The sequence below is a fragment of the Mercenaria mercenaria genome, chromosome 19 (genome assembly GCF_021730395.1).
Source record: "Mercenaria mercenaria strain notata chromosome 19, MADL_Memer_1, whole genome shotgun sequence".
Taxonomy (NCBI): domain Eukaryota; kingdom Metazoa; phylum Mollusca; class Bivalvia; order Venerida; family Veneridae; genus Mercenaria; species Mercenaria mercenaria.
This window is the reverse complement of record NC_069379.1, coordinates 25,957,674-25,974,836: the sequence shown is the minus strand read 5'-3', so window position 1 is coordinate 25,974,836 and position 17,163 is coordinate 25,957,674. Positions and strand designations below refer to the sequence as shown.

The following is a 17,163-nucleotide window of genomic DNA, read 5'->3' as shown; positions in this document are numbered from 1 at the left end:
GTAAGATAGTAGGATGGTAAGATAGTAGGTTGGTAGGATAGCAGGATGGTAGGATAGTAGGATGGTAAGATAGCAGGATGGTAAGATAGTAGGATTGTAAGATAACAGGAAGGTAAGATAGTAGGATGGTAAGATAGCAGGATGGTAAGATAGTAGAATGGTAAGATAGTAGTGTGGTAAGATAGTAGTGTGGTAGGATGGCAATGCTACGGTAACAGGATGGTAAGATAGCAGGATGGTTAGATAGTAGGATGGTTAGATAGCAGGATGGTAAGATAGTAGGATGGTAAGATAGCAGGATGGTAAGATGGTAGGATGGTAAGATAGTAGGGTGGTAAGATAGTAGGATGGTAGGATGGCAATGCTACGGTAACAGGATGGTAAGATAGTAGGATGGTTAGATAGCAGGATGGTAAGATGGTAGGATGATAAGATAGTAGGATGGTAGGATGGCAATGCTACGGTAACAGGATGGTAAGATAGTAGGATGGTTAGATAGCAGGATGGTAAGATGGTAGGATGGTATGATAGTAGGATGGTAAGATAGCAGGATGGTAAGATGGTAGGATGGTAAGATAGTAGGATGGTAAGATAGCAGGATGGTTAGATAGTAGGATGGTAAGATAGTAGGATGGTAAGATAGTAGTATGGTTAGATAGCAGGATGGTAAGATGGTTGATGGTAAGATGGTAGGGTAGTAAGTTAGCAGGATGGTAATGGTAGGATTAATTTATTTTACCTGAAGAAAGGAAGTAAGTTTGGATCAGTAGGGAGTTTTGGACCTGAACGTGGCTATGTGCCAAAGCTACGTTGCAAAGGGGCAATATATTCCTATTGCATTGAGGCAAAAAATGCTTATTTGTCTGAATGTTTAGTTTTCCGTTATAGCAAACTACAAAACCATACTGGTTTAAATATAGCTTTTGGCAGCAACAACTGTTAAAATAGATATAGTGTGTAAGTGCACTATGTACGAGTTATGTATGTGATTCAGACAAACTTTGCTCGAATTGTCTCATGGATGCTGGAGTTCAATGCTGATTGAACAGAAGTAATGTTGATTACATCAAAGCATAACTATAAGTACATGGCAGACGGTCAAGGTCGAATGCACTGTGATAAAATAAAATAAATTGGCAGGAATCTTGGTGCCGTATAGAGCGGTTAGAAACCTAGGATCACAAGACACGCTGTCATTAGATGTACCAAAGACTAAAACCGCGATATATGGTAATCGGAGCATTTCGTTCACTGCTTCCACGCCTCGTCAAGATCAGGGAAGCTGACAAAACATGCTGGCTGCTTTCAAAAGCCTGCTAAAACCCACCTCCTCGTACAGCATATCGCAAACTGAGCGAAACTTTCATCTCAAAGCGTAGAACAGTATTGGTTTCTAAAGCCACGTTTTAAAATGTGTATATCGTTGTCTTGTTTAATTAGTACAAATTTAGCTATTACAGATAGTTGAGGTTTATTTTCTTTAATAGCAAACTTCTTACATAATTAACAATAATAAATAATAACCATTATTTTGTATTTTTGATACAATAAATATTATAATTATAATTGATATTAATTTTAGGTATAACATGTTAATTTTTGTGCACTGGCTTATTTTCTCTTTTATCCAACATGTGAGCTAACATTTTTGTCAACCATAAATTTAATAAAACGTTTCAACACGACGATCTCAAGCAGTTAAGTACCCTTATTCAATCTTGATTTCAGGATCTGTCGTATCACTATGTAGCCCAGGATGTAAATGTGAATGGACCGGTTATTGTTACGGCTGCAAGGATGGGTATTATCAGAATGATAAAAAGCTGTGCGAAAACTGTCCTGCAAATTGCTTATAATGTTCATCTAATCGAACTTGCACGGAATGTAAGGCAGGATTCTACTTAAAACATTTTGACAACGATGAAAATATCTGCCGTCCTTGTGCCGAAGGATGCAGTGTATGTTCTTCTAAAGATGAGTGTTATCATTGTAACACGGGATACTTCAGTAACGGCGGGTCGTGTAGAAAATGTCCAAAAAGTTGTACAAAGTGCTCATCAGAAAATGAATGTCTGGAATGTAACGAGGGTTACCATCAAAACGGCACATTGTGCGTGGCATGTCCCAGTGGGTTCTACTGGCTGGGATCTGCTTGTTCGCCATGTTTCGAGAACTGTGCCTCTTGTGCAATGTATTATGAATGCACTGAATGCAAGGCTGGATATTTTGGACGTACATGTACACAGAGGTGCTCCCTTGGATGCGTAGACAACGTATGTGAACAAACCACGGCGAAATGCAGTTGTCAAGGCAACTTTATAGAAGAAACATGTAATTCATGTACTCAGGGAAAATTTGGACCAGCCTGTAATCAAGACTGCCCTATGCGCTGTTGGACTTGTAATTCATACGAAAACTGTACTATGTGTGTTGACGGATATTATGGTAAGAGGTGCTCTAGTGGATGTTCGGAGAATCACTGTAACCCGTTAAATGGTATTTGTGCTGAATGTAAGCCTTCATATTATGGACACAGATACGGAATGACTTGTCCAAGTGGATATTTAGATGACGTTTGCGACAGGGAAATGGGCACCTGCCATCAATGTAAACCTCTTTTTAAATGGCCAAAATGTATAAATTGTTTGGATGGGTACTGGGGTAAAGACTGCAGAAGCGAGTGTCCCAACAGCTGCCGTTCCTGTCTATCCACTACGGAGTGCACAAAATGCAAAGATGGACTTCACGGAGAAAAATGTGAAAAGAAATGCTCTTATGGATGCTTATTAGAATTGTGTGATCAAGACACAGGGGTATGCTCTAAAAGCTGTAAAGCAAACTTCACCGGAACGTACTGCAAGCAATGCATACCTGGAATGTATGGAGGTAATTGCAGCGTATCATGTCCGGAGAACTGTTATAATGGAACGTGTGATACACGGGATGGGACATGCTTGTTAGGATGCATTCCTAAATTTCATGGCAGATATTGTGATTTGTCCTGTCCAGATGGGTGTTTAGATTGCATGTGCCGGTCGAATGGACATTGCGATGCATGTATTCCTGATTACTACGGTAATGGTTGTAATATAACATGTAGCAATAACTGTATTAACTCCTCATGCAATATGTCAGGTTATTGCAACGATTGTCAGCCTGGCTATTTCGGTATATTCTGTTCTGAACATTGTTCTCAACATTGTTTATCAGGTGAGTGCTTGAGGAATGGAAGTTGTTATTCCTGCCAATCCGGGTTTTACGGGACCAAGTGTAACAGATCTTGCCGCAAGAATTGTCAGTACTGTGCAGGTAGTTGGTCATGCAAGTCATGTTTCAATGGTTTTTATGGTAAAATTTGCCAGGACAAATGCAGTTACTGTAAAAGTGGAACAGCTTGTGATATTGATACTGGGTATTGTAAATTTTGTGAAGATGGATTTTATAGCAACAAATGCAAATCGAAGTGTGATTCGAAATGTCAAAGTTGTGATAGTTCAAGTGGTCAAATTAATGAATGTTTAAAGTGCAAAATAGGAAGATACGGGCGAAATAAAACAAGTGAGTTTTATCACTGCAACATACGCTGCTCTAGAACTTTTTGGAATGTCCCGAAAATTGTCTTCACAGCGACTGTCACAGCGATAATGGAACTTGTGGGCAAGGGTGCTTAGCTGGTTTTAATGGAGATAAATGCGACTGTCCAATTAACTGTATATGCTATTTAAATGGTACTTGTGCCAAGTGTAAGACTGATTTTGGAAATTTGGCTAAAAACGTGGTTGGCTTCTACGGAGAAGTTTGCAGTTATTCATGCAGTGCTAATTGTCGCAACATAACATGCCATAGAGAGACAGGATCCTGTGACCATGGATGTCTAGAAGGTTTTGAAGGAGCCATTTGTTCACAGAGTGAGAACCTTTGATATCTATTTCAGTTCAAGTTTATACCATTTTGAAATAAAGTCCCATAAAGAAAAAAATATTTATATAATGTAAAGAGAAATGGCGCGAAGGAAAGACAATGAAAAGATCGTTTTGGTTTTGAAAATTAGTACTAATTATTATTAAATACATGCAGTTCAATTTACTGCATTTTGTGACTGCATAAATTAGTAACGAAAAAGTATATCAAAATATTTTTCCGACATGGTAAAGATATTACTGCCTGGTTCATCATCTCTGTTTACTACTATGCATATTTTTAATATAATTGTTGCAAATTCATTTTAATTAAATTCATTTATTTTGATTTTAGTCAAAAAGGTACATTTTTCCAGAATAACATGTTTGCTTCTTACAACAAAGAACGTAAAGTTTGACAAGGAATAAAAGGAATTAAACTATTTTTAGAATTTTGTTGCAACTTATATCAACATCTTATATTCATTTTAATTTCCGTCGATAATGAACATTTTTCCGAAATGATATGCTTGCACCTCACAACTTAAAAGGTGAAATTTGACTAGGAATAAAGGAATTTAAATTATATTTAGTATGTGCACTAGTCAGTCTTCGAAATATAAAGCCCACATGGACATACCTTTTGAGGATGAGCATAAAAACTGTCCAGTTTTTCTAAGAAGAAAAAAAAATACAGAAATTTAGATTGTTTATTTATTCTATTTAAAGACTGGAATGATTTGTCTTTATGTTTTTCAACAGAGAGAAAAAATGCACGAAATTCTTGCTCCACCAGACATGTGGGTACCATGATTATGTCGCTTTTTATAGCTTTGCTGGTCATCTATGCCGTTGTTATAACTACTATACTTGTCAGGAAACGGTATTTATCACTATTTCCCACAGAGTTTAGTTTTTCTTTGAACCTTTCAACAGGACATATATATGAAAAAAAGCATTTGTATGAAAAGCATTTATTTTTACTGTTTGAAGCTAACATAATTATGTTTGAGAAAAAACGTAGATCTATTAATAGGACTTTTCTGAATATGTCCTTATTTAAGGACATATCCTGGACTTTCTCTATGGGTATTTTTTTAATTTTGAATACATTTACTCCAACCTGTCCTCTATCATTTCCAGCGACCATACGGATAGGTCACCATGCCCGTTTTAATCACAGACACTTGGGGCTTTGACAAGCTTATATTGGTATTGGTCAGCAATTTTCTGCATATTACCATCACACAGACATATCTGACGAACATGAACAAGTTTCCTAAGTATCTGATGACATTTTGAAAATACCCTGATATACTATATTGTATATATTGTAATATCCAGAAAATAGCTGACCAATACTAATATAACCTTGTCAAAGCTCTAAGTGTCTGTGATTTTAATCTTATGGACATGATAAGTGCATGACCAATTTGAAATTGGTGTTCAAATATGAGAACGAAGAACTGATGCAAACTATAAATAAATTTCATTACAAATTGGTTAGGTTTTCTTGATTTTTCACCTCTACATTACAGAATACAACGTAATTGACACAAACAATTATTAGATATTATAAAATTCCAAAATGTACATAAAATTATGTTTACTTTAATTTCTATTTTTAGAAACTTTCTTGGCTATACTAAAACGTATAAAAATACAAATTTCTATCATATTTCTTATAAGTAGCTTATTTCAAATATATCCGAAAGAAACCATAAAAAAGCTCGTGCACCCATGTTTTCTATGCAATTTTTAGATATTTCCAGAGTTTTGGTTCATTTTTCTAAGGAGTCATAATTGTTATCAGCCTGCATTTTTTCGTTCCTTTGGTGTATGATCCAGGAACATCGTCCTTACACAAGTTTCCTATGAAACAAATAAACATGTTTTCACATGAATTCAATTTTGATTGTATTCATTTGTGGCTACACTACCTATTTCGTGTTCTGAAAATAATTCAACTCTCTATTTAACGAAACACGGAATTTATAAGTAACGGACCGGCCGCTGCGCAAGAGGTAGGGCAGTAAAACTATCAGAAATACCATTAAATAATGTGAACTTTTTGTAAAGATTGCCGTCTACATAGAGATTAGAGAATCTTTAAAGCTGGTAAAATGACAAGAAAAAAAATGATTTCACCAACTGAAAAACACTCATACATATTAAACGGATTTTTTGTAATGGCCTGATCGTTATCTACTTCTATTGTTATTATCAAATATGGTATCAATGGCAAAACTATGACAGATTCAATTAAATGAGCTTTCATTATTCCGGTGTAAATCATCAGTTCTTCAATGGTACTAGTAATATTTAAATATATTTGCTACTAAATATGATTTCATAAAATCCTATATATGGTGGTGCACATAAGAGGAAAGAACGATGATGCTATGATTACTCTGGAAATAGAATTTAAAATAACTGTTTCTTCAATATTTGTCTCTGATTTTCCAGTTTATACTCTTAGTTATATAACAGAAAAATCTGCCTAATTACATATGTGTTGGGTTGCAGTATTTGAACCATAAGTATCCTGATTGGAAAACAAGTACTTTGCCTATTAATCTAATCAAGGGGAGCGGTGGTCTAGTGGATAAGGTGTTGGCCGCTCAATCCGGGGTCGTGGGTTCGAGCCCCACTAGGGTCACGACCATGACTTTTCATATGACACCAGTACTGGATTTTCCAGAAAGCGGACTCGAGAGTGGTTCCAATAAGCTTGAAGCTTTCATCACAACCGAGCTAAAAACAAATTATTATAAACTAAACTAATCAAGTGAACTAATCTGTACAATTTAATAATTCTGATATAAATATATCATGAAGTCAAAAGTATATTGTTTCTCATCTGATTTATATTCAAGACGAAATGGAAAACAGCGACAGGAAGTTACTTTACGTTTAAAGAATGCAGTTGAATATAACCATGGAACAGCAGCTTGTAGAATCATGGAAGATTCAGGTATTGAAAATTCTACCTTCAGTATACATGCATATGACTGAATTTTTTCTATCCACATGTTAGTGTCTGCACGATACAGTCTCTCGAATAACATAGTGGTATCATTTGTGAGATGCGATATGTTTTGACTTTGTAGTGGTAAGACTCCAGGTACCCCTCCTGGAATTGTTTCAGGCATGGACAGGTACCTGGGTAGAACCGCCGTGATTTGGACGGCTTCCTTACATGACCAATTCTAAATCTTAAACGAGGTTTCGCGCCCACATCGATGAGGGCAAGAGAAGTCAGCGATCTTAACCACCTGATAATATGCTCAACACATACGTTGTTCATTTTAATAATACATTAACTAATAACTTTGATAGTCATCTTACGTCTGAAAAAGCGTATTGTTATTAAATTATGTCACTATATCTTTACTATAGATACATCATATCCTCGTGAACGAGTTAAATTTCAGAGTTATTTTTTAGACAGAGAGACTATTATAGATTCCCTGATCCCAATGAGTTACAAGGACTAAGAGAGATGTGGTAATGCAAATGTTGTATCATTTCCAATGTGAAGTGCAGGCCGGGCATGTATCGACGTTGAAGCTTATTTTACTGGGTTATCGGATTTTAAAGCTGCTTTCCACAGTCTAATTAAATTTCGTTAAAGAAAAAAAATAATTTTACTTGTACGTGGTCAAATAATTCTGGTTTCAATAGTTAAACATTGATAATTGTTAAATTCGGCGTACTTGTAAAGATTTCAGTGGTAAACTACTAAGCAGTTCAAAAAATAGCAAAGCAATTACTAGCTTTGACTTTTATTTATAGATTTGAAAGGTTACTGGAATAAACCACTTTAGTAGAGGGGTACCCTACCTTTTATAACTTATTTTTATAATAGATATTCTAGAATCTAAATTTTGTGAGTTCGAATTCCAACGGAGATCAATAATTTTTTATTTTATATTTTTGTTATATTTTTTGCTAATAAACACTTTCAAATGATAATAATGTTAATATGTATTTGAATTGCATTACTAGCATTATTTTGCTCTTTTTGCGTATAACATAGGTTTTTTCAAATATCTTCTTGATTGGGAGTGCACGATTTTCACGAGGATAAAATTGTTTTATCGTTTGCATAGTATATACTCTGCCACATTGAGAAAATAGCCATACTCAGTTTGGCAAGGAAAATGGCTCTCAACTCTACAAAACGAACGGTAAATAGAATTAGGAGAGTATATCTTATTCCTAATGGCACACTTCAGTTCCTAGCGTTGATTCCGATTTATCAGTGTTCTTAAAATATATTTCAAACCCTTATTTAATAAATATAACAGCTGGAAAATCAAAATATAAAAATAAAAGCGACAGCTAGTACTTTCAATTTCACGTCTGAAAATAGGTTTCGGTACTCCGAGGAAAATAAGCGATTACAAAGTAACAAAATGGAATTTGAATAAAATAATTGCTATTTGCATAGTCTGAAACCATAAAGAAAATATAGACAAATGATAAGACTGCTTGCGATTTCATGGAAAGTAGCTTTAAATAGATTATGCAGTTGTTTTACTAGGTGCTTTGTCGTTATGGTAACTGACCTGTTATTTGTAGGTATTCAAACTGCGTAACTCCATCTTGTTTGATGTTTCCCATGTCTGGAAAGAGCTAACTCTGCCTTATTAGTAATCTCCATTTATCTGCTCTATCCGTTGCATTCTCTTGACCAGCTAACTTTCAGAAAGAGTATAATATCATATTGTTTCGACTACATTGAAAATGTTGATTATGTATTAAATGTTGAAACAGTTCAACGATAAAATGCAGCTCGGCGTGTATATAAAGCAGGCTTGAAACCAATGTTTTGTTAGTCAATAGTTGATATGTTGTAGATTTGTTCACTGTAGAGTTAGGGGCTTTGTCGTAATTTGACTGATCTTATGTTAGAGTGGTGATATGTTCGTATAAATTCACTCACTATCTATATAGTTCAAGTTCAAGTTGTGAAATTGCATCTACGTCTGCAAAAGTCTTCACTGAATTTAATTTCAATTAATAATATTGCTTTGTTTACTTCGGCAATTTAATAAAATTATAAAGAACACAAAATGGCATAAAATTAATTATGATTTTGACATAAACGAGATTATCTTTATTTAATTCAAATAATAGAAATTAATTTCCTGAAATGATAAAACCCATTGTTAGTTATAGTATTCATTGCAAAGTCCCATTTTATAAACTGTGAATCATACCTAATTCCCATTTTTTAAACTTATTGTGAATCATACCTTATCTTTACATGTACTTATCTGAAGCAGAATTGTTTAACATCGGAATACATAGTAATTATCATGTACATAATGAATAGGCATACGTTTAACGTTCACATTTGAAAAGAAGTTTCCATTTGTAAGAAAGTTCATTAAGTACTGTCACAAACTGACATACGGGCCTTATTGTATCTGTAGTGTAAATGCAGGTATTGCATCATCTTTTTGTAAATTTTTGAGTTATTGAGGTAAATGTCTGATTTTACGTATAACATACCTCTAATGTTTTTCTGTATTTCATAACTTAAATTTCTATATAAATGTTATTAAATTCGGTTCAGTAATAAGAAAGTTGATATTTTATGAACTTCAGTAATTTGTGTTTTCATCCCAAAAACCACTATAACGGGCCTCAAATTGTCAATTTCAATCCGCGCCAAAGTAGTCAGATTTCCCGGCTATATCATGATTCCCGTGGAAAAGCAAATAGTCGGAGTCCACGCATTAGTCGTGAGTCCCATGAAATTTAGTACTTGGCGGGATATTACCCTACAAATAGACTGGACTAGATATGCCTAGCGCACACCACATTTCGACATTAGACGAATCTATGTCTAACTGATTTTTCTTGCTAGAAATTTATGCTCGATCGAGATAAGAAGTTTATTTGTTAGATTTTTGTATAATTTTTGAATTACGATTTTTATTTAGTAAATTTTTGTTCATTCTGCATAATTTTGCAACATTTACTTTTCGGCATGTGATTTTGGCTAGTTTCGGTTTGTCAGGATTATTTATTAATTTTTTTTTCAGGCTTTTGTAAATTATTTCGAAAGAGGAGTCTAAAATGTTTCGTTTCTATAAGCTGTAAGATTTGTACTGAAATTTGTGTAACGTGATAATTGTAAAGTACTGTTTCAAAAACATATGTCAAACATTTCGTTGTTATGGAACGCCGATACTGCATTGCACTGTAATAAATAAATCTATATGGGAAGTCTAGTACCATGTATGTAATATGTTATTGTAATTTGAAATTAATTGTGTGCCAGTCTATAGCACATCTAAACAGCATCCGTTTTGTGTATGGCAATTGACGTTATATTGATGCCAACTATGGTATAATGTTTGATTTGCATTGAATTTTGTTAAGTTGTAGTTTTAAATAATAGCTGCAGTTTATCATTTCCGTATCTATAATTTTTCATCATAAACTTTTCATATCTCTTTCATACTTTAACTTTAGTCTTTTAAGTAATTAATTTTTGTAATAATGGAAGTAATTAGTGACGTATTTTACTCACGTGACGTAGGAACTTAGTACCACATATATTTTGTATAAGTAGCACGTATCATTTATGGGAGCCTACGGAGGTATGGTGTACCCAAAGGAGCAGTTTTATGCCCTGACTTATTTGTTTTGCTATGGTGCTTACCATATGTTATATATTTTAGCTTCTTCCGCCAGACGATTTTTACCTGGTGATAATGTCACAACCCGGAAGTACAATACCTGAGGTTCACTTGTCTTCGCTCGCCTGGATGTGATTTTCCCAGCGCAGAGCTTTCGTCCCATGGTTGTGCCGTAAACCGCAAAGACGATGATTTTTGTTATCCTCTGAAGTCAGCTCAGGGATGCAATCACCTACCATCATAGGGAGCCAAAACGGAGTCAACGTATTCACGGTTTAAAGAGACTTTACATGAAGATATGTTATATTTTTTGTGCTACTTAAAGTTCGAAATTAACTGAAACAACTGTGCCACGTCACTTTACAACGGAATTGTCAGTGAACTTTGTATCTAGAGATACTGAACTCTGATTTTCTTTTTTTCTTTCTTATAATCAGTTTTTTTTTCTATTTATCATTTATTCATTGTTAATAATCATTTTATGTAAATAAATTTGTAAAGGGTGTTGATTTGTTCTGAAAGTTATTGTCGCCGGTACGTCCATCCTTGTCACAAATGGTGTCAGAAGTGGGATTGGTCGACCAGACACAGTAGCTATTCGAACATTATTAACTATCATTAAACTGCAGCAATAATTTGTAAAGATTCCTCTTGTTTTGTTCTATTGTTTCACATATAATAGTTTTATTCATTTTTCAGAGTGGCGTCTTACCTCAGACAAGACAAGACAGATCCATAGCTTCAGCTAACCAGCTTCAGTGGTCACAGACTGATAGACAGTTGCATACGACACTTGGATTCTGGGGTGAGTTTGTTCCTTTTATTTTACTTTTGGGTTTATTTTGGGTCACTTTGTGATTAAGCCACCTTATATCTGTGCTGAGAGTGACCGCCCTTGACAAGGAGAGTTATCCTACTCACTCTTACTTGTGCGTTGCCCTACTTCTCCCAGTGATCCTATTATGTATTAGTGTACTGTATACATACTAGATACAGTATTTTAATTTGTGTGTGTTAGCAAGCTTGTTTACTTGCATATACTTTTAACCTACTCTTTTGTTTATGTGATACACATTTGTGTTATACATACACTTGATCATAAGAAAAAGCAATTTTGTTTATTTTTGTTTTATTTGTTACACTAAAGTGTTAACACCAGTTACAGTTGATTGTTATTTGATAGGGCTAGGGTATTGTTACAGCCTTCTGTCACTGTACATTGTTGATTGTTGCCTATGCAACCTTAATTGACACATAGTACTGTTGCGCAACATAGTGTATTTTTATTTTAGTGAGGACGTTTGTTTAGTATATACGTAGAGTATAGTATTTTGTTCTGGCTTCAGGGGTAATTGTAGAGCCTTAGTGTAAACTAGTGTAGTCTAGTATTCCCTCACGATTGTTTAACTAGTGCCTGAGGTTGTTATAGTAGCTAGCTGTTGTACTCTAGTGTTATATAGTGTTAACGTAGTGTAATCATTTAAACATGACTAGTGTAGTAGAGTTAACGAAGGTAGGACAGGAGTTAGGTTATGAAGGAGAGGAGTTACGTAACTTTGTTAAGGAAGAGTAGATTAGGGAACGTGATGAAAGACATAGTAGATTAGAAGTAGAGAAGGAAAGGTTAGATGTAGACGGAAAGTTGAAAACTTTTCACGCAAACATGCTGAAACAGTACTGTGAAAGGAAGGATGATAGTAAGTCTGTACCAGATTATGGTGTATTAAGTAAGGTTGGAGCAGCTATTGTAGAGGAGGATAAGAGAGATTATGACAGATTAGATCCGAATGAAAGTAGTGATGAGTTTTCGAGTAGAGTAGAAAAGGATATAGTTTTGTGTCCTATAAAGCAGGGTACAGAAACGTACAAAGATGTAGAGATAAATCCAGAGTTACCAGTAGAATGTAAACAGGAAACAGTAGATTTGTTAGAAAATTTCTCAGATGTACTGACAGATATTCCTGGGAATACTAACTTAGTTGAACATGATATCCAGTGCTCAACTACAGATCCGATAAAAGTAAAGGGTTATCCTGTTCCTTTTCATTCACAGCCAGTAGTGAAAGAGGAAGTAGATAAAATATTTGAGTTTGGAGTAATCAAACCATCAAATGCTCCATTTTCCTCCCCTATTGTCCTCATAAGGATAAACGATAACAGTATTAGGTTCTGTATAGATTTTCGCCAGGTCAACAAACTGACGGTTTTCGATGCTGAACCTATGCCAGCCATGGAGGAGATGTTTTCAAAACTATCTAAGTATAGATATTTTTCTAAACTAGACTTGAGCAAAGGTTACTGGCAGGTTCCTTTGTCTGAAAAGGCAAAACCCATGACTGCTTTTGAAACCCCGAAAGGTCTGTTTCAATTCCGTAAGATGCCCTTTGGATTAGTTAACGCACCTGCAACGTTTTGTAGACTGATGCGGAAGGTTTTGAAGGACATTGGACACTCGGATAGCTTCATTGATGATATCCTGGTGTATACAATCACATGGTCAGAACATGTAATAGCTCTTAATGAGTTGTTAACCAGACTAAGAGAGGCTAAATTAACAGCAAAACCGACTAAGTGTTTTATAGGTTTTCAGAAGTTAGAATGTTAAGGGCACATGATAGGAGATGTCGAGACCCTTGAGCCAGTGCAAAATAAGGTACAGGTCATATAGAAAGCCGAGAGACTGAAAACCAAGAAGGCAATACGTTCATTCTTAGGTGTAGTCGGATTTAACAGAAAGTTTATCCCAAATTTTGCCGCCATTACAGTTCCACTCACATATTTGACGAAAAGGGTCAGCCGAATCTTGTAGAGTGGGGTGAAAGTCAAGAAAAGGCTTTCCAGACTTTGAAGGCTAGCTTAATGGGTCCGCTTATTTTGAAGTTGCCAGATTTAGATCAGACTTTTATTTTGAGAATAGATGCTTCAAATGTAGGTTTAGGCTTAGTATTGCTTCAGGAGAGTGATGGAGAGAAATTACCTGTAGCGTATGCTAGTAGGAAATTACTACCTAGGGAGCAAAACTACTCAGTGATAGAGAAGGAGTGTTTAGCGATAGTATGGGCAGTAGCTAAGCTTCACCGGTATTTGTTCGGTAAAGACTTTGTCTTAGAAACAGATCATCAGCCGCTCACTTATTTGAATGAAGCGAAACTTAGCAATTCCAGGTTGATGAGATGGGCATTGGCATTACAGCCATACAGGACCAGTATGAGAGCAATTCCTGGTAGAGAAAATGTAGGCGCAGATTATTTGAGTAGAGTGTAGACAGGTGGCTATATTGTATGGTGTACAGACAGTGACAGTGTATTTTTTGTTTCTTTTTACAGTATGTCGTTTTGTTTTCATTTAAGAAAATTATAAATTTTCTTTCTAAGGGGGGACGTGTGTCACAAACTGACATACGGGCCTTATTGTATCTGTAGTCTAAATGCAGGTATTGCATCATCTTTTTGTTAATTTTTGAGTTATTGAGGTAAATGTCTGATTTTACGTATAACATACCTCTAATGTTTTTCTGTATTTCATAACTTAAATTTCTATATAATTTTTATTAAATTCGGTTCAGTAATAAAAAAGTTGATATTTTATGAACTTCAGTAATTTGTGTTTTCATCCCCAAAACCACTATAACGGGCCTCAAATTGTCAATTTCAATCCGCGCCAAAGTAGTCAGATTTCCCGGCTATATCATGATTCCCGTGGAAAAGCAAATAGTCGGAGTCCACGCATTAGTCGTGAGTCCCATGAAATTTAGTATTTGGCGGGACATTACCCTACAAATAGACTGGACTAGATATGCCTAGCGCACACCACATTTCGACATTAGACGAATCTATGTCAAACTGATTTTTCTTGCTTGAAATTTATGCTCGATCGAGGTAAGAAGTTGATTTGTTAGATTTTTGTATAATTTTTGAATTACGATTTTTATTTAGTAATTTTTTGTTCATTCTGCATAATTTTGCAACATTTACTTTTCGGCTTGTGATTTTGGCTAGTTTCGGTTTGTCAGGATTATTTATAAAAAATTTTCAGGCTTTTGTAAATTATTTCGAAAGAGGAGTCTAAAATGTTTCGTTTCTATAAGCTGTAAGATTTGTACTGAAATTTGTGTAACATGATAATTGTAAAGTACTGTTTCAAAAACATATGTCAAACATTTCGTTGTTATGGAACGTCGATACTGCATTGCACTGTAATGTATAAATCTATATCGCAAGTCTAGTACCATGTATGCACTATACATGTACATATATATATATGTATGTAATATGTTATTTTAATTTGAAATTAATTGTGTGCCAGTCTATAGCACATCTAAACAGCGTCCGTTTTGTGTATGGCATTTGATGTTATATTGATGCCAACTATGGTATAACGTTTGATTTGCATTGAATTTTGTTAAGTTGTAGTTGTAAATAATAGCTGCAGTTTATCATTTCCTTATCTATAATTTTTCATCATAAACTTTTCATATCTCTTTCATACTTTAACTTTAGTCTTTTAAGTAATTAATTTTTGTAATAATGGAAGTAATTAGTGACGTATTTTACTCACGTGACGTAGGAACTTAGTAGCACATATATTTTGTATAAGTAGCACGTATCATTTATGGGAGCCTACGGAGGTATGGTGTACCCAAAGGAGCAGTTTTATGCCCTGACTTATTTGTTTTGCTATGGTGCTTACCATATGTTATATATTTTAGCTTCCTCCGCCAGACGATTTTTTACCTGGTGATGATGTCACAGCCCGGAAGTACAATACCCGAGGTTCACTTGTATCCACTCGCCTGGATGTGATTTTCCCAGCGCAGAGCTTTCGTCCCATGGTTGTGCCGTAAACCGCAAAGACGATGATTTTTGTTATCCTCTGAAGTCAGCTCAGGGATGCAGTCACCTACCATCATAGGGAGCCAAAACGGAGTCAACGTATTCACGGTTTAAAGGGACTTTACATGAAGATATGTTATATTTTTGTGCTACTTAAAGTTCGAAATTAACTGAAACAACTGTGCCACGTCACGTTACAACGGAATTGTCAGTGAACTTTGTATCAAGAGATACTGAACTCTGATTTCCTTTTTTTTTCTTTCTTATAATCAGTTGTTTTTTTTCTATTTATCATTTATTCATTGTTAAAAATCATTTTATGTAAATAAATTTGTAAATATTGTAAAGGGTGTTGATTTGTTCTGAAAGTTATTGTCGCCGGTACGTCCATCCTTGTCACAAGTACATTAAGATACCTTTATACTCCTTGCATATATTGGAATCGCATCTTAAGTTAGTAATCAAATTAACTGAAATTGTTTAAAGAATCGCATGTGGTATAAGAGCGTGTAACAGATTGTCTTTTGTTTCAGTAAAAAGCAGATACTTTCTTATTCTCAGGTCATGTGTATGCAGAGCCAAATGAAGACCAGACTGAAGAAGGACTTTCAGGGAATACAAAACACGATGCAGTCTGCCGAGAAGGCACCAGAACAAACAGTTACATGTATATTCATCCGATATATTCTGTTTCACAAAACACAAATGAATACGAAGAGATTGATAATAAAACGTTGCCGTCCGGATCATGTTTCCGAGAATGAAGGACATTTGTACTTAGATCATTATATCAGTTCATGATAATATTTTGTCAAGTTTTATATAGATCCCCAGGGCAGTATACAATAAATACGGTATTTGTACGGGAGGAAAGCTACTTTCCGTCCCTTCCTGTTTATGAAGCAGACGAGAAAATGTTCAATTTTAATTGAAATGTTATGAATTGCATGGTATTATAATTTCACTGCTTTTTTCTGTAATAATTATAGTAAAATATATTAATTTAGACTGTGATATGCGCATGCTATATTTTCGAACCTTGTGCCATAGTGTAGTCATGTACGGATATAAACCGTAATGAAAGGATACATTTATAGAAATGGACTGTGAGCCATGATATAGAAAATTGGAAGTAAATGTGTTATACAAACTTTTCAGAGGTATGTACCATTTCATTTATAATCTATTTAATCAAGACTTTGACATAATGTTGATGTATATATTGTGAAATTCAAGAATAATTAACAACATGTTTCCGTTAGATTCTTAGTTATACAATGTTACAAAACATTTCGATATTTCAAATTTTGTATGGAAAGAAACAATATTTGAACAGATTTAGAACTTGCATCTTTAAGAAAGATCAGTGTCTGTTTGCATTGATGTTTCATTCTCTTCAATATCTTACAGAGGAAATAACTGTATAATATAGATAAAATTTTCAAGCATTTTATACTTTTACTATGATAAATTAAATATTAAAGGCCAATATCTGAATTGAGAGCAGTTGAAATAGTAGATGGATGTTACGTTTGCTTGCACTTTCTACAAACGGAGACACTAAAAGATATAGATAGAAATTTCGGCTGTGATTGTCCCAAAACATGGAAACTAAGATTAAAGATATGTCCTTGATACATCACAGACATAAACCTTTGTCAATAGACGACCTTTGTCGATTATGGTGTCAATTCAAAGGTCAAGGTCATAGGGGCTTTGAACTTTTAAAGTGGTTTCTCCTCAGTAACCTTAGACTCATTTGAGAAAGAACCTTCG

General features: G+C 34.8%; 2 protein-coding genes across 2 annotated transcripts; both read left to right on the top strand.

Annotated features, from left to right (window-relative positions):
• The first annotated feature begins 2,423 nt into the window (after positions 1-2,423).
• On the top strand, positions 2,424-3,671 carry LOC128551005 (multiple epidermal growth factor-like domains protein 10). Its single transcript, XM_053531243.1, has one exon. It carries the CDS (start codon positions 2,424-2,426, stop codon positions 3,669-3,671), a length of 1,248 nt encoding a protein of 415 aa, XP_053387218.1.
• A 3,049-nt stretch (positions 3,672-6,720) lies between these two features.
• Positions 6,721-16,160, top strand: LOC128551242 (uncharacterized). The gene is made up of 2 exons (XM_053531993.1): positions 6,721-6,873; positions 15,949-16,160. The coding sequence occupies exons 1-2, from the start codon at positions 6,732-6,734 to the stop codon at positions 16,149-16,151; spliced, it is 345 nt and encodes a 114-aa protein (XP_053387968.1). The 5' UTR covers positions 6,721-6,731; the 3' UTR covers positions 16,152-16,160.
• The last annotated feature ends 1,003 nt before the right edge of the window (positions 16,161-17,163 follow it).

Excerpts from the sequence above, each read along its gene's own strand:
- LOC128551005 (XM_053531243.1), top strand. The coding sequence starts at position 2,424 with ATGTGTGTTGACGGATATTATGGTAAGAGGTGCTCTAGTGGATGTTCG.
- LOC128551242 (XM_053531993.1), top strand. The coding sequence starts at position 6,732 with ATGAAGTCAAAAGTATATTGTTTCTCATCTGATTTATATTCAAGACGA. Across the intron at positions 6,874-15,948 it reads TAGAATCATGGAAGATTCAG|GTCATGTGTATGCAGAGCCA; the intron begins GTATTGAAAATT and ends TCTTATTCTCAG.